A 14,438-nucleotide genomic window follows, 5' to 3' on the forward strand; every position below is an offset into this window, starting at 1 on the left:
GGGCTGTCTTTTCGTCTTGTTTATGGTTTCCGTTGCTGTGCAAAAGCTTTGAAGTTTCATTAGGTGCCATTTGTTTATTTTTGTTTTTATTTCCATTACTCTAGGAGGTGTATCAAATGCTGCTGTGATTTATGTCAAAGAGTGTGCTTCCTATGTTTTCCTCTAAGAGTTTTATAGTGTCCGGTCTTACATTTAGGTCTCTAACGCATTTTGAGTTCATTTTTGTGTATGGTATTAGGGAGTGTTCTAATTTCATCCTTTTACATGTAGCTGTCCAGTTTTCCCAGCACCACTTATGGAAGAGACAGTCTTTTCTCCATTGTATATCCTTGCCTCCTTTGTTATAGATTAGTTGACCATAGGTGTGTGGGCTTACCTCTGGGCTTTCTATCTTGTTCCATTGATCTATGTTTCTATTTTTGTGCCAGTACCATATTGTCTTGATTACCGTAGATTTGTAGTATAGTCTGAAGTCAGGGAGCCTGATTCCTCCAGCTCCGTTTTTTTTCCCTCAAGACTGCTTTGGCTATTCGGGGTCTTTTGTGTCTCCATACAAATTTTAAGACTTTTTGTTCTAGTTCCGTAAAAAATGCCGTTGGTAATTTGATAGGGATTGCATTGAATCTGTAGATTGCTTTGGGTAGTATAGTCATTTTCACAATATTGACTCGTCCAATCCAAAAACATGGTATATATCTCCATCTGTTGCTATCATCTTTAATTTCTTTCATCAGTGTCTTATAATTTTCTGCATATAGGTCTTTTGTCTCCCTAGGTAGGTTTATTCCCAGGTATTTTATTCTTTTTGTTGCAATGGTAAATGAGAGTGTTTCCATAATTTCTCTTTCAGATTTTGCATCATTAGTGTATAGGAATGCAAGAGACTTCTGTGCATTAATTTTGTATCCTGCAACTCTATCAAATTCATTGATTAGCTCTAGTAGTTTTCTGGTGGCATCTTTAGGATTCTCTATGTATAGTATCATGTCATCTGCAAACAGTGACACTTTTATTTCTTCTTTTCCAATTTGTATTCATCTTATTTCTTTTTCTTCTCTGACTGCTGTGGCTGGGTCTTCCAAAACTATGTTGAATAATAGTGGTGAGAGTGGACATCCTTGTCTTTTTCCTGATTTTAGAGGAAATGCTTTCAGTTTTCCACCATTGAGAATGATGTTTGCTGCGTGTTTCTCGAATATGGCCTTTATTATGTTGAGGTAGGTTCCCTCTATGCCCAATTTCTGGAGAGTTTTTATCATGAATGGTGTTGAATTCTGTCAAAAGCTTTTTCTGCATCTATTGAGATGATCATGTGGTTTTTATTCTTCAATTTGTTAATATGGTGTATCACATTGATTGATTTGCATATATTAAAGAATCCTTGCATCCCTGCGATAAATCCCACTTGATCATAGTGAATGATCCTTTTAATGTGTTGTTGGATTCTGTTTGATAGTATTTTGTTGAGGATTTTTGCAGCTATATTCATCAGTGATATTGGTCATTAATTTTCTTTTTTTGTAGAATCTTTGTCTGGTTTTGGTATCAGGATGATGGTGGGCTCATAGAATGAGTTTGGGAGTGCTTCTTCCTCCGCAATTTTTTGGAAGAGTTTGAGAAGGATGGGTGTTAGCTCTTCTCTAAATGTTTGATAGAATTCACCTGTGAAGCCTTCTGGTCCTGGACTTTTGTTTTGTGGAAGACTTTTAATCACAGTTTCAATTTCATTACTTGTGATTGGTCTGTTCATATTTTCTATTTCTTCCTGGTTCAGTCTTGGAAGGTTATCCCTTTCTAAGAATCTGTCCACTTCTTCCAGTTTGTCCATTTTATTGGCATAGAGTTGCTTGTAGTAGTCTCTTAGGATGCTTTGTATTTCTGCGGTGTCTGTTGTAACTTCTGTTTTTCATTTCTAATTTAATTGATTTGCATCCTCTCCCTCTGTTTCTTGATGAGTCTGGCTAATGGTTTATCAATTTTGTTTATCTTTTCAAAGAACTAGCTTTTAGTTTTATTGATCTTTGCTATTGTTTTCTTTGTTTCTATTTCAGTTATTTTTCTTGTTTCTTTAGGTAGGCTTGTAAACGTATAAACTTCCCTCTCAGAGCTGCTTTTGCTGCATCCCATAGGCTTTGAATCATCGTGTTTTCATTGTCATTTTTCCCTAGGTATCTTTTGACTTCCTCTTTGATTTCTTCAGTGATCTCTTGGTTATTTAGTAATGTATTGTTTAGCCTCCATGTGTTTGTGTATTTTATGTTTTTCCCCTGAAATTCATTTCTAATCTCATAGTGTTGTGGTCAGAAAAGATGCTTGACATGATTTCAATTTTCTTAAATTTACTGAGGCTTGATTTGGGACCCAAGATGTGATCTACCCTGGAGAATGTTCCAGGCACACTTGAGAAGAGAGTGTAATCTGCTGTTTTTGGATGGAATGTCCTGTAAATATCAATTAAATCTATCCAGTCTATTGTGTCATTTAAAGCTTCTGTTTCCTTATTTATTTTCATTTTGGATGATCTGTCCATTGGTATAAGTGAGGCGTTAAAGTCCCCAACTATTATTGTGTTACTGTCGATTTCCTCTTTTATAGCTGTTAGCAGTTGCCTTATGGATTGAGGTGCTTCTATGTTGGGTGCATATATATTTATAATTGTTATATCTTCTTCTTGGATTGATCCCTCAATCATTATGTAGTGTCCTTCCTTGTCTCTTGTAACATTCTTTCTTTTAAAGTCTATTTTATCTGATATGAGTATTGCTACTCCAGCTTTCTTTTTATTTCCATTTGCATGGACTATCTTTTTGCATCTCCTCACTTTCAGTCTGTATGTGTCCCTAGGTCTGAAGTGCATCTCTTGTAGACAGCATATATATTGGTCTTGTTTTTGTATCCATTCAGCAAGCCTGTGTCTTTTGGTTGGAGTATTTATTCCATTCACCTTTAAGGTAATTATCGATATGCATGTTCCTATGACCATTTTCTTAATTTTTTTGTTTTTTTTCGGTACGCAGGCCTCTCACTGTTGTGGCCTCTCCCGTTGCAGAGCACAGCCTCCAGATGTGCAGGCTCAGTGGCCATGGCTCACGGGCCTAGCCACGCCATGGCATGTAGGATCTTCCTGGACCATGGCACAAACCCGTGTTCCCTGCATCGGCAGGCAGACTTTCAACCGCTGCGCCACCAGGAAAGCCCATTGGGTTTGTTTTTGTAAGTCCTTTTCTTCTCTTGCGTTTCCCACTTAGAGAAATTCCTTTAGCTTTTGTTGTAGAGCTAGCTTGGTCGTGCTGAATTCTCTTAACTTTTGCTTGTCTGTAAAGCTTTTGATTTATCCTTCAAATCTGAATGAGATCCTTGCTGGGTAGCATAATCTTGTTTGTAGGCTCTTCCCTTTCATCACTTTAAGTATATCATGCCACTCCCATCTGGCTTGTAGAGTTTCTGCTGAGAAATCAGCTGTTAACCTTATGGGAGTTCCCTTGTATGTTATTTGTCATTTTTCCCTTGCTGCTTTCAATAATTTTTCTTTGTCTTTAATTTTTGTCAATTTGATTACTATGTGTCCCGGCATGTTCCTCCTTGGATTTATCCTGTATGGGACTCGCTGCGCTCGCTGGACTTGGGTGGCTATTTCCTATCCCACGTTAGGGAAGTTTTCGACTATAATCTCTTCAAATATTTTCTCGGGTCCTTTCTCTCTCTCTTCCCCTTCTGGGGCCCTTATAATGTGAATGTTGTTGTGTTTAATAATTTCCCAGAGGTCTCTTAGGCTGTGTTCATTTATTTTCATTCTTTTTTCTTTATTCTGTTCAGCAGCAGTGCATTCCAGCATTCTCTCTTCCAGGTCACTTATCCGTTCTTCTGCCTCAGTTATTCTGCTGTTGATTCCTTCTAGTGTAGTTTTCATTTCAGTTACTGTATTGTTCATCTCTGTTTGTTCTTTCATTCTTCTAGGTCTTTGTTAAACATTTCTTGCATCTTTGCCTCCATTCTTTTCCCGAGATCCTTGATCATCTTCACTATCATTATTCTGAATTCTTTTTCTGGAAGGTTGCCTATCTCCACTTCAGTTAGTTGTTTATCTGGGGTTTTATCTTGTTCCTTCATCTGGTACATAGCCCTCTGCCTTTTCATCTTGTCTATCTTTCTGTGAATGTGGTTTTTGTTCCATAGGCTGCAGGATTGTAGTTCTTCTTGCTTCTGCTGTCTGCCCTCTGGTGGATGAGGCTCTCTAAGAGGGTTGTGCAAGTTTCCTGATGGGAGGGACTGCTGGTAGGTAGAGCTGACTGTTGCTCTGATGGGCAGAGCTCAGTAAAACTTTAATCTGCTTGACTGCTGATGGGTGAGGCTGGGTTCCCTCCCTGTTCGTTGTTTGGCCTGAGGCAATCCAACACTGAAGTCTACCTGGGCTCTTTGGTGGGGCTAAAGGCAGACTCTGGGAGGGCTCACACCAAGGAGTACTTCCCAGAACTTCTGCTGCCAGTGTCCTTGTCCCCAAGGTGAGTCACAGCCACCCACCGCCTCTGCAGCAGACCCTCTAACACTAGCAGGTAGGTCTGGTTCAGTCTCCCCTGCGGTCACTGCTCCTTCCCCTGGGTCTCGATGCTCACACTACTTTGTGTGTGACCCCCAAGAGTGGAGTCTCTGTTTCCCCCAGTCCTGTCGAAGTCCTGCAATCAAATCCCACTAGACTTCAAAGTCTGATTCTCTAGGAATTTCTCCTCCCGTTGCCGGACTCCCAGCTTGGGAAGCCTGATGTGGGGCTCAGAACCTTCACTCCAGTGGATGGACTTCTGTGGTATAAGTGTTCTCCAGTCTCTGAGTCACCCACCCAGCAGTTATGGAATTTGATTTTACTGTGATTGCACCCCTCCTACCATCTCATTGTGGCTTCTCCTGTATCTTTGGACGTGGTGTATCATTTTTCATGAGTTCCAGTGTCTTCCTATCGATGATTGTCCAGCAGCTAGTTGTGATTCTGATGTTCTCACAAGAGGGAGTGAGAGCACATCCTTCTACTCCAGCATCTTGGTTCAGGTCTCATACAGATGTGTTCTTAACACGCCTTACCAGAATGTCACATGACCTTGTGTGTTGTCATGATCAGGACTTTATATTAAATGATGGAGAAACAGCCACTGAGCATCTAGCATGGAGACACTGTGCTACATACTCTAATATATAACCTCACTTAGTTACACAGTCTCACTGCAAAACAGGTATTACTGTCTCCATTTTGCTGACTTTGAAACCATGCCTTGGGACTTCCTTGGCAGTCCAGTGGTTAAGACTTCACCTTCCAATTCAGGGGCTGCGTGTTCCATCTCTTGTGAGGCAGCTAAGCTTCCCACATGCCTTGTGGCCAAAAAACCAAAACACAAAACAGAAGCAATACTGTAACAAATTCAATAAAGACTTTAAAAATGGTCCACATCAAAAAACTCTTTAAAAAAAAAGAAAGCATGCCTTCCTAAGACTCAAGTGGGCAAGAGGGAGAGCTAACTCAAATGCTCATGTTTTCCACACCACATCAATGACAGCAGACCTTTTCACCATAGACTAGAAGTTCACCATTTCAAGAAATACATCTACTAACTCATGCGAGTCATTAGGAGAAGTCAGAAAATATGTTACTACCACTCTGTACTCAACCACCAATTAGAAAGAATGGGATGAGGACATTTTGTAGAGTATTTACAACCTTAAACATATTATTCAGTGTATACTTTCCAAATTAGAGCAAGGAAAACTTGAACAGAAAACTTCAACCACACCATTAAACCACCTTTTGGGTTATTTCTACCATGCTAGGGCATTCTGCTAGTTACACAGGTTATCTTTAAAGACTTAATAAATTAGGGCTAGTAGATTATTATTTACTTTCTTTGGGCAACTGCTCTCCCTAACTCCAGTGACAGTGCTGACAACGAGACTGTCGACCATGGCAACACTCCCCTCTGGCTGCAGGACTGCGTCTGTGAACCGCTGAACCAACCACGGTATCCATGCCTCTGGCCACTGTGGCTGATCCAAAGATGAACACGAGTCCTCTGGAGTTCCTCCCTGGAATTAATCTACAGGGTGGAGAATGCCCTCTCCTCCTGAGTTAGGAGAATGTGAGCCATGGCTGGACTGATGGCCAGGGGTCCACTCATAAAGAAACAGCCTGGCCTGGAAGTTAGGCTGGAGTACAGAGCAGGTGGGAGGGAGGGCGCTGGAAGGGGAGAGAGGGTGAGAGAGTGAGGATGAGAGAGATAAAGAGAGGAGGAGAGAGAGGAGAGGAGGAGGAGGGGCCATTTAAAAGGCAGGTGGAGGGCGGCAGGTAGAGACACACCTGACTAACAGCCCCCTCAACCTGCCCTGCACAGCTGTGGTTAGTTAGGATTTCTGCACTCAGGCACCCACAGCCACCTTCCATCCTGCTCTTCTGTGGTTTGACCGTCTAAACAAAGTCTCTCTTTTTGCTTCCAGTGTTTGGAGTGGGGTTTTTATTACCTCCAGTGGCAAACTTAAATTACCTAAGAAAACACGTTCATTACTTTACTAGACTAAGTTCTTATTTCCGTGTCTGCGTCAAATACAATGTGACAAGTCAAATTAGCAAATATGTATGGAAACACCAAAAGGGGGCGCTGTGGCCTAGAGGCCCTGAGAGCGACACTGAAAAAGAAGACACAAAACACCATGTCCGAGAAACAAAGACAAATGCAAACATGGAAGAAGTCATGGTATAAAGTAAGAGCAGTACAGGACTATGAAAATATGCAGCCAGTACATATCAAAGGAGAAGAGGAGGGAACACTCAGGTTGGGGAGAGCATCCCATCTGAAGCACATGTCACTTGAAGCCTTGCTCACACTGACATCGGTGTGTCAGGGGTTTAATCCTTCCACTGGCTGCACCCTGTGTCCTGTACATGTCTGGGGGCTTCGGAGCGTTCCTGAAACACCCTTTCACCTAACTGCAGAGCACGTGCCAGCAAGCTTACACCAGGGCAAGGCTGCCTTCAAGGGGGGGCGTTTATGCAGCACGCAGGGCCCCCTCTCAGGGCTCTGCACTTGGTTTAACAGTTTGCTGTCTTGAAATTGTTAATACTTTTTGAATAACAGGCCTGCCGTTTTTATTTCGCACTGTTTCCTTGAAATTTTGTGGCTGGTTTTCCACTAAGGAGAGGGACAAAATTTTGCTACAAACAATTCAGACCAACAGTCTTACTTTTCAAACCAGTCTCTTTGCCAAGAGACGTAATATAGTTTGGAAGTCAGAGGGCAAAGATGCTCTATCACCTGCCACATGTTCTTCCTTAGCCATGTGCAGTGGAGAGCACCTGTCACATGCCAGTTCACAGCACTGCCAAGCTGAAAGCGAAGTCACCAAGGGTGACTCAAAAAGCCCATCGTAATTTTTTTTTAGCAAAGGATGAAGGATAAAAAAAGGATTGGGTTGATTTTATGAGATATTCAGTGGGCATGTCCAATGCATCAACTATCATAAACAGTGGACTGTTATCCATAGTGTTGCCTGGTAACACAACTCTATCTCAGAGAGCACAGGCTGTAAATGGCTGGTCCTTTCCGACATCACCTCCACGGGGGCCTCTCAGCAGCTTCCCTACAAGCCACGCAGTAATGGGAGCTCAAATGACAGTCCCCCTGCCATCTCGCGCCAGGACCTCCAGAGCCACCTCCACAGGGCCTGCGGCCTCTGCTGCAATTCACTTCCTCATCATGTGCCCTCAGGGCAGCTGCCCCCCAACACCAGTCTCCTCACTCCTGCCCTGTCCATGCCTATATCCCACCATGTCCACTCTCATCAGGATCGTCTCAGCTCCCTCGCAAAGTGAAACACTGATCTTTCCGTTTTGTTCCTGAGTGTGAACGAGCCCCAGTCCCTTTAGGGGCCCAGGCTTAGATCAGAGCTGAAGAAGGAACGTGGGGAGTAGTGGCATCAGGAAGGGAGGTTGTCTGTGACATGCTGACGTTAAAACCAGTTTCCTCCTCACCGTTGTCCAAACTGAGCAAGCCTTGCTGGGTGAAAAACTGGAAACATACAGCTAAGTCTGAAAGAAATGAACGGTGGTCCAAATGTGCCCGTGTTTATACAATTCTCCCTCCTGTCTCACCCGCATGGATTTCTAACATCTCATCTTTTATGTTAACTCCTGGTGATGTGTTTTGAGGTAGAATAAGCTCAGTGTTTTCCTTCTGCTCAGACTGCTCTCTTTTTGCATCCATTGTTCGCTGAAGCAGACTCCCTTCTCTGATGGAGCCTGGGCTCTAGGTAGGTAATTCTGTGAGTGAGCATAAGCCAGGCACAGTCCACATGCTCAGGACGTGTCCGCAATTGACTTCACCTGATTTAAGGATGGATGAGAATCTACTTACAGATGAAGACTAGGCAGGCGAGCGTGGTTTTGTATGTAAGCAAGACCAAAATGAAGATGATAAGCAGAAAACTGGAACTTTGTGCTCTGATGAATAAAGTCCCTTAGGAGGTAAGTTTTCTAAAGCAAAGTCCTTGTGAGGGCCAGGATGTTGGAAAGCACACCAACTGGTTCAGGATTAGGGTTTGGTTTCCTTTTCCTTTTTCCTTCTCCCTCCAGATCCAGCTACTTCGGGATGCTGCCGTGCATGGGCCAGCCTGCTTCCTGACTTGGTAACAGGACACCTCTGTGACCTTCATAATCAAGTGACAGAGACTCTATTTCATGTACTTAAGAAGAGAAACTTCCCTTCATTCCTGAAAGAATTTACTTTAGGAAACGTGATATGATCTGATAAGATTCTTGAAAAATCTTTTAAAAAATATTGATCATCAGTTTCTTGGTGACACCTGGGAGAAATTTTGATATGAATGGTGAAATTTTGACAGTATCTAATGAATTGAGCAAAAATAAAACCAAACTGATTCGTCTTACCTTATGGTCTTTTGAAGTGAGTGGGTTTGTCATCTCGGCAGTGTTCTTCCACTCCTGTTCTTACCTTGTTTGCTTCTGTGTGGCCTCCTCATCACAGAAGCTGTTTTACCAGAAGGTGGTCCTGGCAAACCATCACTCTAGCTGTCCTTTGTAGCATCACAACCATTGTGCTGACTTTTCTTACTCAGGCTGCAAATACTGTCCGATCTCAGCACCCTCTCAGACAGGACACCCAGAGTTAGAATGTAATTTGTCATTCAGGCTATAAAAGTTGGCAAGCCCTAATTGGCCACACCTGAGAAAACATGTTTCAAAATGCCACTGTGTAAATGAAAAACACCTACCTCTCTTGTAGAATAAGTTTGTTTTCTTTCTTCCAAAAGTCTTTAAAGTCGGAGCTGAATTCATGCCAGATACTGAAGAAAACATTTGGGGACACTTCCTTCTCTCCAATTTTTGGTCTCATGAAGAAATAGGCTGTAGTCTCCAAAAAGCTGTCAAAGCATGCACACACACACACACAAACACACACACACACGTATAAAAGCTATGATTACTTTCCAACATGGGATATTCTTTCCCCATCCAAATGCTGATTTCATTCATGCAGTTATTATGACCAAGAGGACTCAACTCCTAAGGCACCAACAGTAGTTCTCTTAAGGTTTCATGTTAGGGTTTTTGGACTCAGATGTTAGCAGCTGACAAGAGTCCTCCATATACTGGTAGCTATCCCTGGTCCAACCATTTTCAAAATTAATCACTATGTGTCCAACCTATTTCAGAAATGAACCTGTAATCAAGTTGGGACATAGGGGAAGTGTTGGGTCTATACTTTCCTTCTAGACTCTAAACAAATGAAATATCAGCTCTTTGTCCCCAAACTAATATGTCTCTATATGTGTATTATACTGCTTCTATACTATGGGCTTCCTACATTGCTGGTGGGAAAAAAAAGCAACAGCCCCGAGAGATACTGACAAAGGCTCCCACTGGAGATCATGGCAGCACCAATGAGTGGGTACCAGCAGGGCGGCCAGCATCGTGACAGTGGGTGGCAGTGCCCATCTCCAGAAGGTGCCATCGAGGCTGCTTCGTATTACAACTACATGACACTCAGAAGGGTTTCAAAGGGTTATTTGACAAAGAACATACAACTAGTAAGTGGCAGATTTATTCTGCACCTTGACCTGGACCTCCCCGCCTCCAGAACTGTGAGAAGTAAATGTTCACTGTTTAGGCCACCCAGTCTATGGTATTTTCTTATAACAGCCAGAACTAAGTCAAGGACAAATGATCTAGATTCTTCAATACATAAATGTAAAGGGAAAAAAAAAGTCTATTATAAAGACTTAAGAGATATTCTCTGATTTTAATGGTTTGAACTTCTTTATATATTGCTTCAAACAAACTGTAAGAAAATAAAATCATTTCTTACATATATGAACTAATAGGACTTTCGAACAGAGACTGGGTATTTGGTGACATTAGGGATTATTATTTTTGGTGGTAAAACTGGTGCTTGTTATTTTTTAAAGGGGATTTTTTAGCGATACATACTAAAATATATATGGATGAAATTATACCTGTTGAGGATTTGCTTCACAAACAATATGGGAGGCGGCAAGTGGGCAGGGGTGTAGATGAAACCAAGTCAGGAACTGCTGGGTGATGAGTGCATGATGATCACTGTACATTTTGTTTACCATCTCTAAATCACAGCCAAGTTCCTCACCTGCATGGTCTTTAATCTACCTACCCCTACTTCCTTTAGGAAAGTATCAAATCCATTGTCTCCTATTTCCAGCATCCAAAATCTCTTATTACTAGGTTTTCCTTCTGATCCTAAGAGCATATGAAGATTTCTGCATCTATAAATATTCTCTCATCCATGCAGACTCACTGAAAGACACCATGATTTATATACAGTTGCTTTATAATTCAATGCTCCTCTGTCCTCACTTGTTTTGAAATCTGGCTTCATAGGCCACCTTCACTACTTTCTCGCAAAAGTCTCTGATCTAAACCTACAACTTTTAGCAATTTCCATTCTCATGTCCTAAAATAATGGAACCATTACTGTCCTGTTTACTTGAACTTAAAAATGAGAAATTATTAACAGAGCTTTTCTTTTACTCCTTTAGGTTAAACCGATGCAAACTGAATTAAATGTATTATTTCCATTTTCCCTTTATGAAACTCTCAATTATAGGAGACAGCTGAGGTAATGATCACCTATTTCATGGCCTTACCTTGTATTAACTTCAGATTTACAGAAAAGTTGAAAAGATAGAGTTCAAGTATGGCCTCCACTCACCTTCTCCTAATATTAACATCTTACCCAGAAACAGTACACTTAACACTGAAAGTGAGAGGAACTCTCTTGGCAGGAGCTACTGCAAACTGCCTTCTGAGTAAAGTAAGAGAAACTGTGTCAATGAGTAGGGACAACAGGTAAGGTGGTCACCCCACTGTGGTGCTGCCTGCTGGCCCCAAGACACACACACATGTGCGCGCGTGTGTGTGTGTATTTAATTGAAGTATAGTATTGTGCTAGTTTCAGGCTTACATACATCATAGTGATTCAGTTATTTTTTTCAGATTCTTTTCCATTATAGGTTATTATAAAATATTGAATATAGTTCCCAGTGCTATGCAGGGAACTTATAGGTTCTTGTTGCTAATCTATTTTATGTATAGCAGTTTTGTTCCACTTGTAGATGTATTTTGGATGTGTTTGTGTAGGGAGGTGAGCTCCATGTCCTCCTACTCTGCCATTTTGATCCCTCTTTGAGACTGATATACTGACATCAGTTTTAATTTATATAAAGGTCCTGTGTTGTCTCATAATTATGTGGGGTGAGGGAATGAGGGAAAGGAACTGAAATCATACAAAGTAGGCACTCTGACCACCATGGAATTAAATTAGAAGTCAATAACAGTAAAATTAACTGTCCAAATCATTTCTTTATCCTTTCTTCTAGTTTTATTGGGATATAATGGACACACAGCACTGTATCTGTTTAAGGTGTACAGCAAAGTGATTTGATCTACAAACATCATGAAGTGACACCACAGTAAGTATAGTGAACACCCACCATCTCATATAGATACAAAATTAAAATTAAAAATTTTTTTCCTTGTGATGAGAACGCTTAGGATACAGCAGGATTAATTGTATTTATCATGTGGTATATTACTTCCCTTGTGTACCTTTTAATTAACCTCATCCAATTCCCATCCCCCCACCCCCTGCCTTTGGTAACCACAAATTGGTTCTCTTTTTCTGAGTTTGTTTGTTTGCAGTATAATTGATTGACAACACTATGTTAGGTCCTATTACATGACACAGTGATTCAGTATTTCTATACATACCAAAATGATCACCACCATAAGTCTAGCTACACAGAAATATATTACATAGTCATTGATATAGTTATTGACTATATTCCCCACACTGTACACTTCATACCTGTGACTCATTTATTTTGCAACTCTAAGTTTGTACCTATTAATCTCCCTCACCTATTTTTCTCTTCCCCCAACCTTTCCCTTCTGGCAACCACCTGTTTTTTCTCTGTATCTATGACTCTGCTTCTCTTTGTTATGTTGTTCATTTGTTTTGTTTTTAACTTCCACATATAAGTGAAATCATATGATATTTTTCTTTCTACATCTGACTCCTTTTGCCTATGTCCCCAGGGTCAGCTCCAGTTGCCTCCTGCCTCTCCAGGAAGCTCTACAAGATCAGCAGGTGGGTCTGACCCTGGCTTCTTTCAAATTACTGCTCTATTTCCCACAGCCTTCTGGGTCTCCTGAAAGTAAATCTCACTGGTCATCAAAGCCAAACATTTTGGGGGAGAGGGAAGATGGTGGAAGAGTAAGACGTGGAGATCACCTTCCTCCCCACAGATACATCAGAAATACATTTACACGTGGAAGTGCTCCTATAGAACACCCACTGAACGCTGGCAGAAGACCTCAGACTTCCCAAAAGGCAAGAAACTCCCCACGAACCAGAGTAGGGAAAAAGAAAAATCAGAGACAAAATAATAGGGAAGAGGACCTGCACCAGTGGGAGGGAGCCGTGAAGGAGGAAAGGTTTCCACACACTAGGAAGCCCCTTCAAGGGCGGAGACTGTGGGTGGCAGAGGGGGGAAGCTTCAGAGCCACGGAGGAGAGCGCAGCCACAGGGGTGCGGAGGGCAAAGCGGAGAGATTCCCGCACAGAGGATCGGTGCCGACCGGCACTCACCAGCCCGAGAGGCTTGTCTGCTCACCCGCCGGGGTGGGCGAGACTGGGAGCTGAGGCTTGGGCTTCGGTCAGAGCGCAGGGAGAGGACTGGTGGCGTGAACACAGCCTGAAGGGGTTAGTGCACCACGGCTAGCCGGGAGGGAGTCCAGTGAAAAGTCTGGACCTGCCAAAGAGACAGGAGACTTTTTCTTCCCTCTTTGTTTCCTGGTGCGCAAGGAGAGGGGATTAAGACCGCTGCTTAAAGGAGCTCCAGAGATGGGCGCGAGCCGTGGCTACCAGTGCGGACCCCAGAGACGGGCATGAGATGCTAAGGCTGCTACTGCCGCCACCAAGAAGCCTGTGTGCGAGCACACAGGTCACTATCCACACCACCCCTCCTGAGAGCCTGTGCTGCCCGCCACTGCCAGGGTCCCGTGATCCAGGGACAACCTCCCTGGGAGAACGCACGGCGCACCTCAAGCTGGTGCAACGTCACGCCGGCCCCTGCCGCCACAGGCTCGCCCCATACCCCTCCCTTCCCCTGTCCTGAGAGAGCCAAATCCCCGAATCAGCTGCTCCTTTAGCCCCGTCCTCCCTGAGGAAAGAACAGACACCCTCAGGCGACCTACACGCAGAGGCAGAGACAAATCCAAAGCTGAACCCCGGGAGCTGTGCGAACAAAGAAGAGAAAAATCTCTCCCAGCAGCCTCAGGAGCAGCGGATTAAATCTCCACAATCAACTTGATGTACCCTGCATCTGTGGAATACCTGAAAAGACAATGAACCATCCCAAATTGAGGAGGTGGACTTTCAGAACAATATATATTATTTTTTCCCCTTTTGCACTTTTTGTGAGTGTGCATGTATATGCTTCTGTGTGAGATTTTGTCTTTATAGCTTTGCTATCACCATTTCTCCTAGGGTTCTGTCCATCTAATTGTGTTGTTTTGTTTTGTTTTACTTAAAATTTTTTTTCTTAATAATTATTTTTTATTTTAATTACTTTACTTTTTATCTTACTTTATTTTATTTTATCCTCTTTCTTTCTACTTTTTCTCCCTTTTATTCTGAGCCATGTCGATGAAAGGCTCTTGGTGCTCCAGCCAGGAGTCAGTGCTGTGCCTCTGAGGTGGGAGAGCCAACTTCAGAACACTGGTCCACATGAGACCTCCCAGCTCCACGTAATATCAAATAGCGAAAATCTCGAGAGATCTCCATCTCAACGCCAAGATGCAGCTTCACTCAACGATCAGCAAGCTGCAGTGCTGGACACCCAATGGCAAAC

The 14,438-nt window shown here is 42.6% G+C and overlaps 1 protein-coding gene across 1 annotated transcript in view; it reads right to left on the reverse strand.

The window, feature by feature from the left end:
• Positions 1-14,438, reverse strand: part of FMN2 (formin 2) — a 321,516-nt gene that overhangs the window by 20,207 nt on the left and 286,871 nt on the right. Inside the window, exon 18 of the mRNA XM_065893942.1 lies at positions 9,265-9,414. Within this exon, the coding sequence (XP_065750014.1) occupies positions 9,265-9,414 (150 nt within the window). The remainder of the gene's footprint in view (positions 1-9,264; positions 9,415-14,438) is intronic.

This window comes from Phocoena phocoena, chromosome 16 (assembly GCF_963924675.1).
Source record: "Phocoena phocoena chromosome 16, mPhoPho1.1, whole genome shotgun sequence".
NCBI classification, from domain to species: Eukaryota; Metazoa; Chordata; class Mammalia; order Artiodactyla; family Phocoenidae; genus Phocoena; species Phocoena phocoena.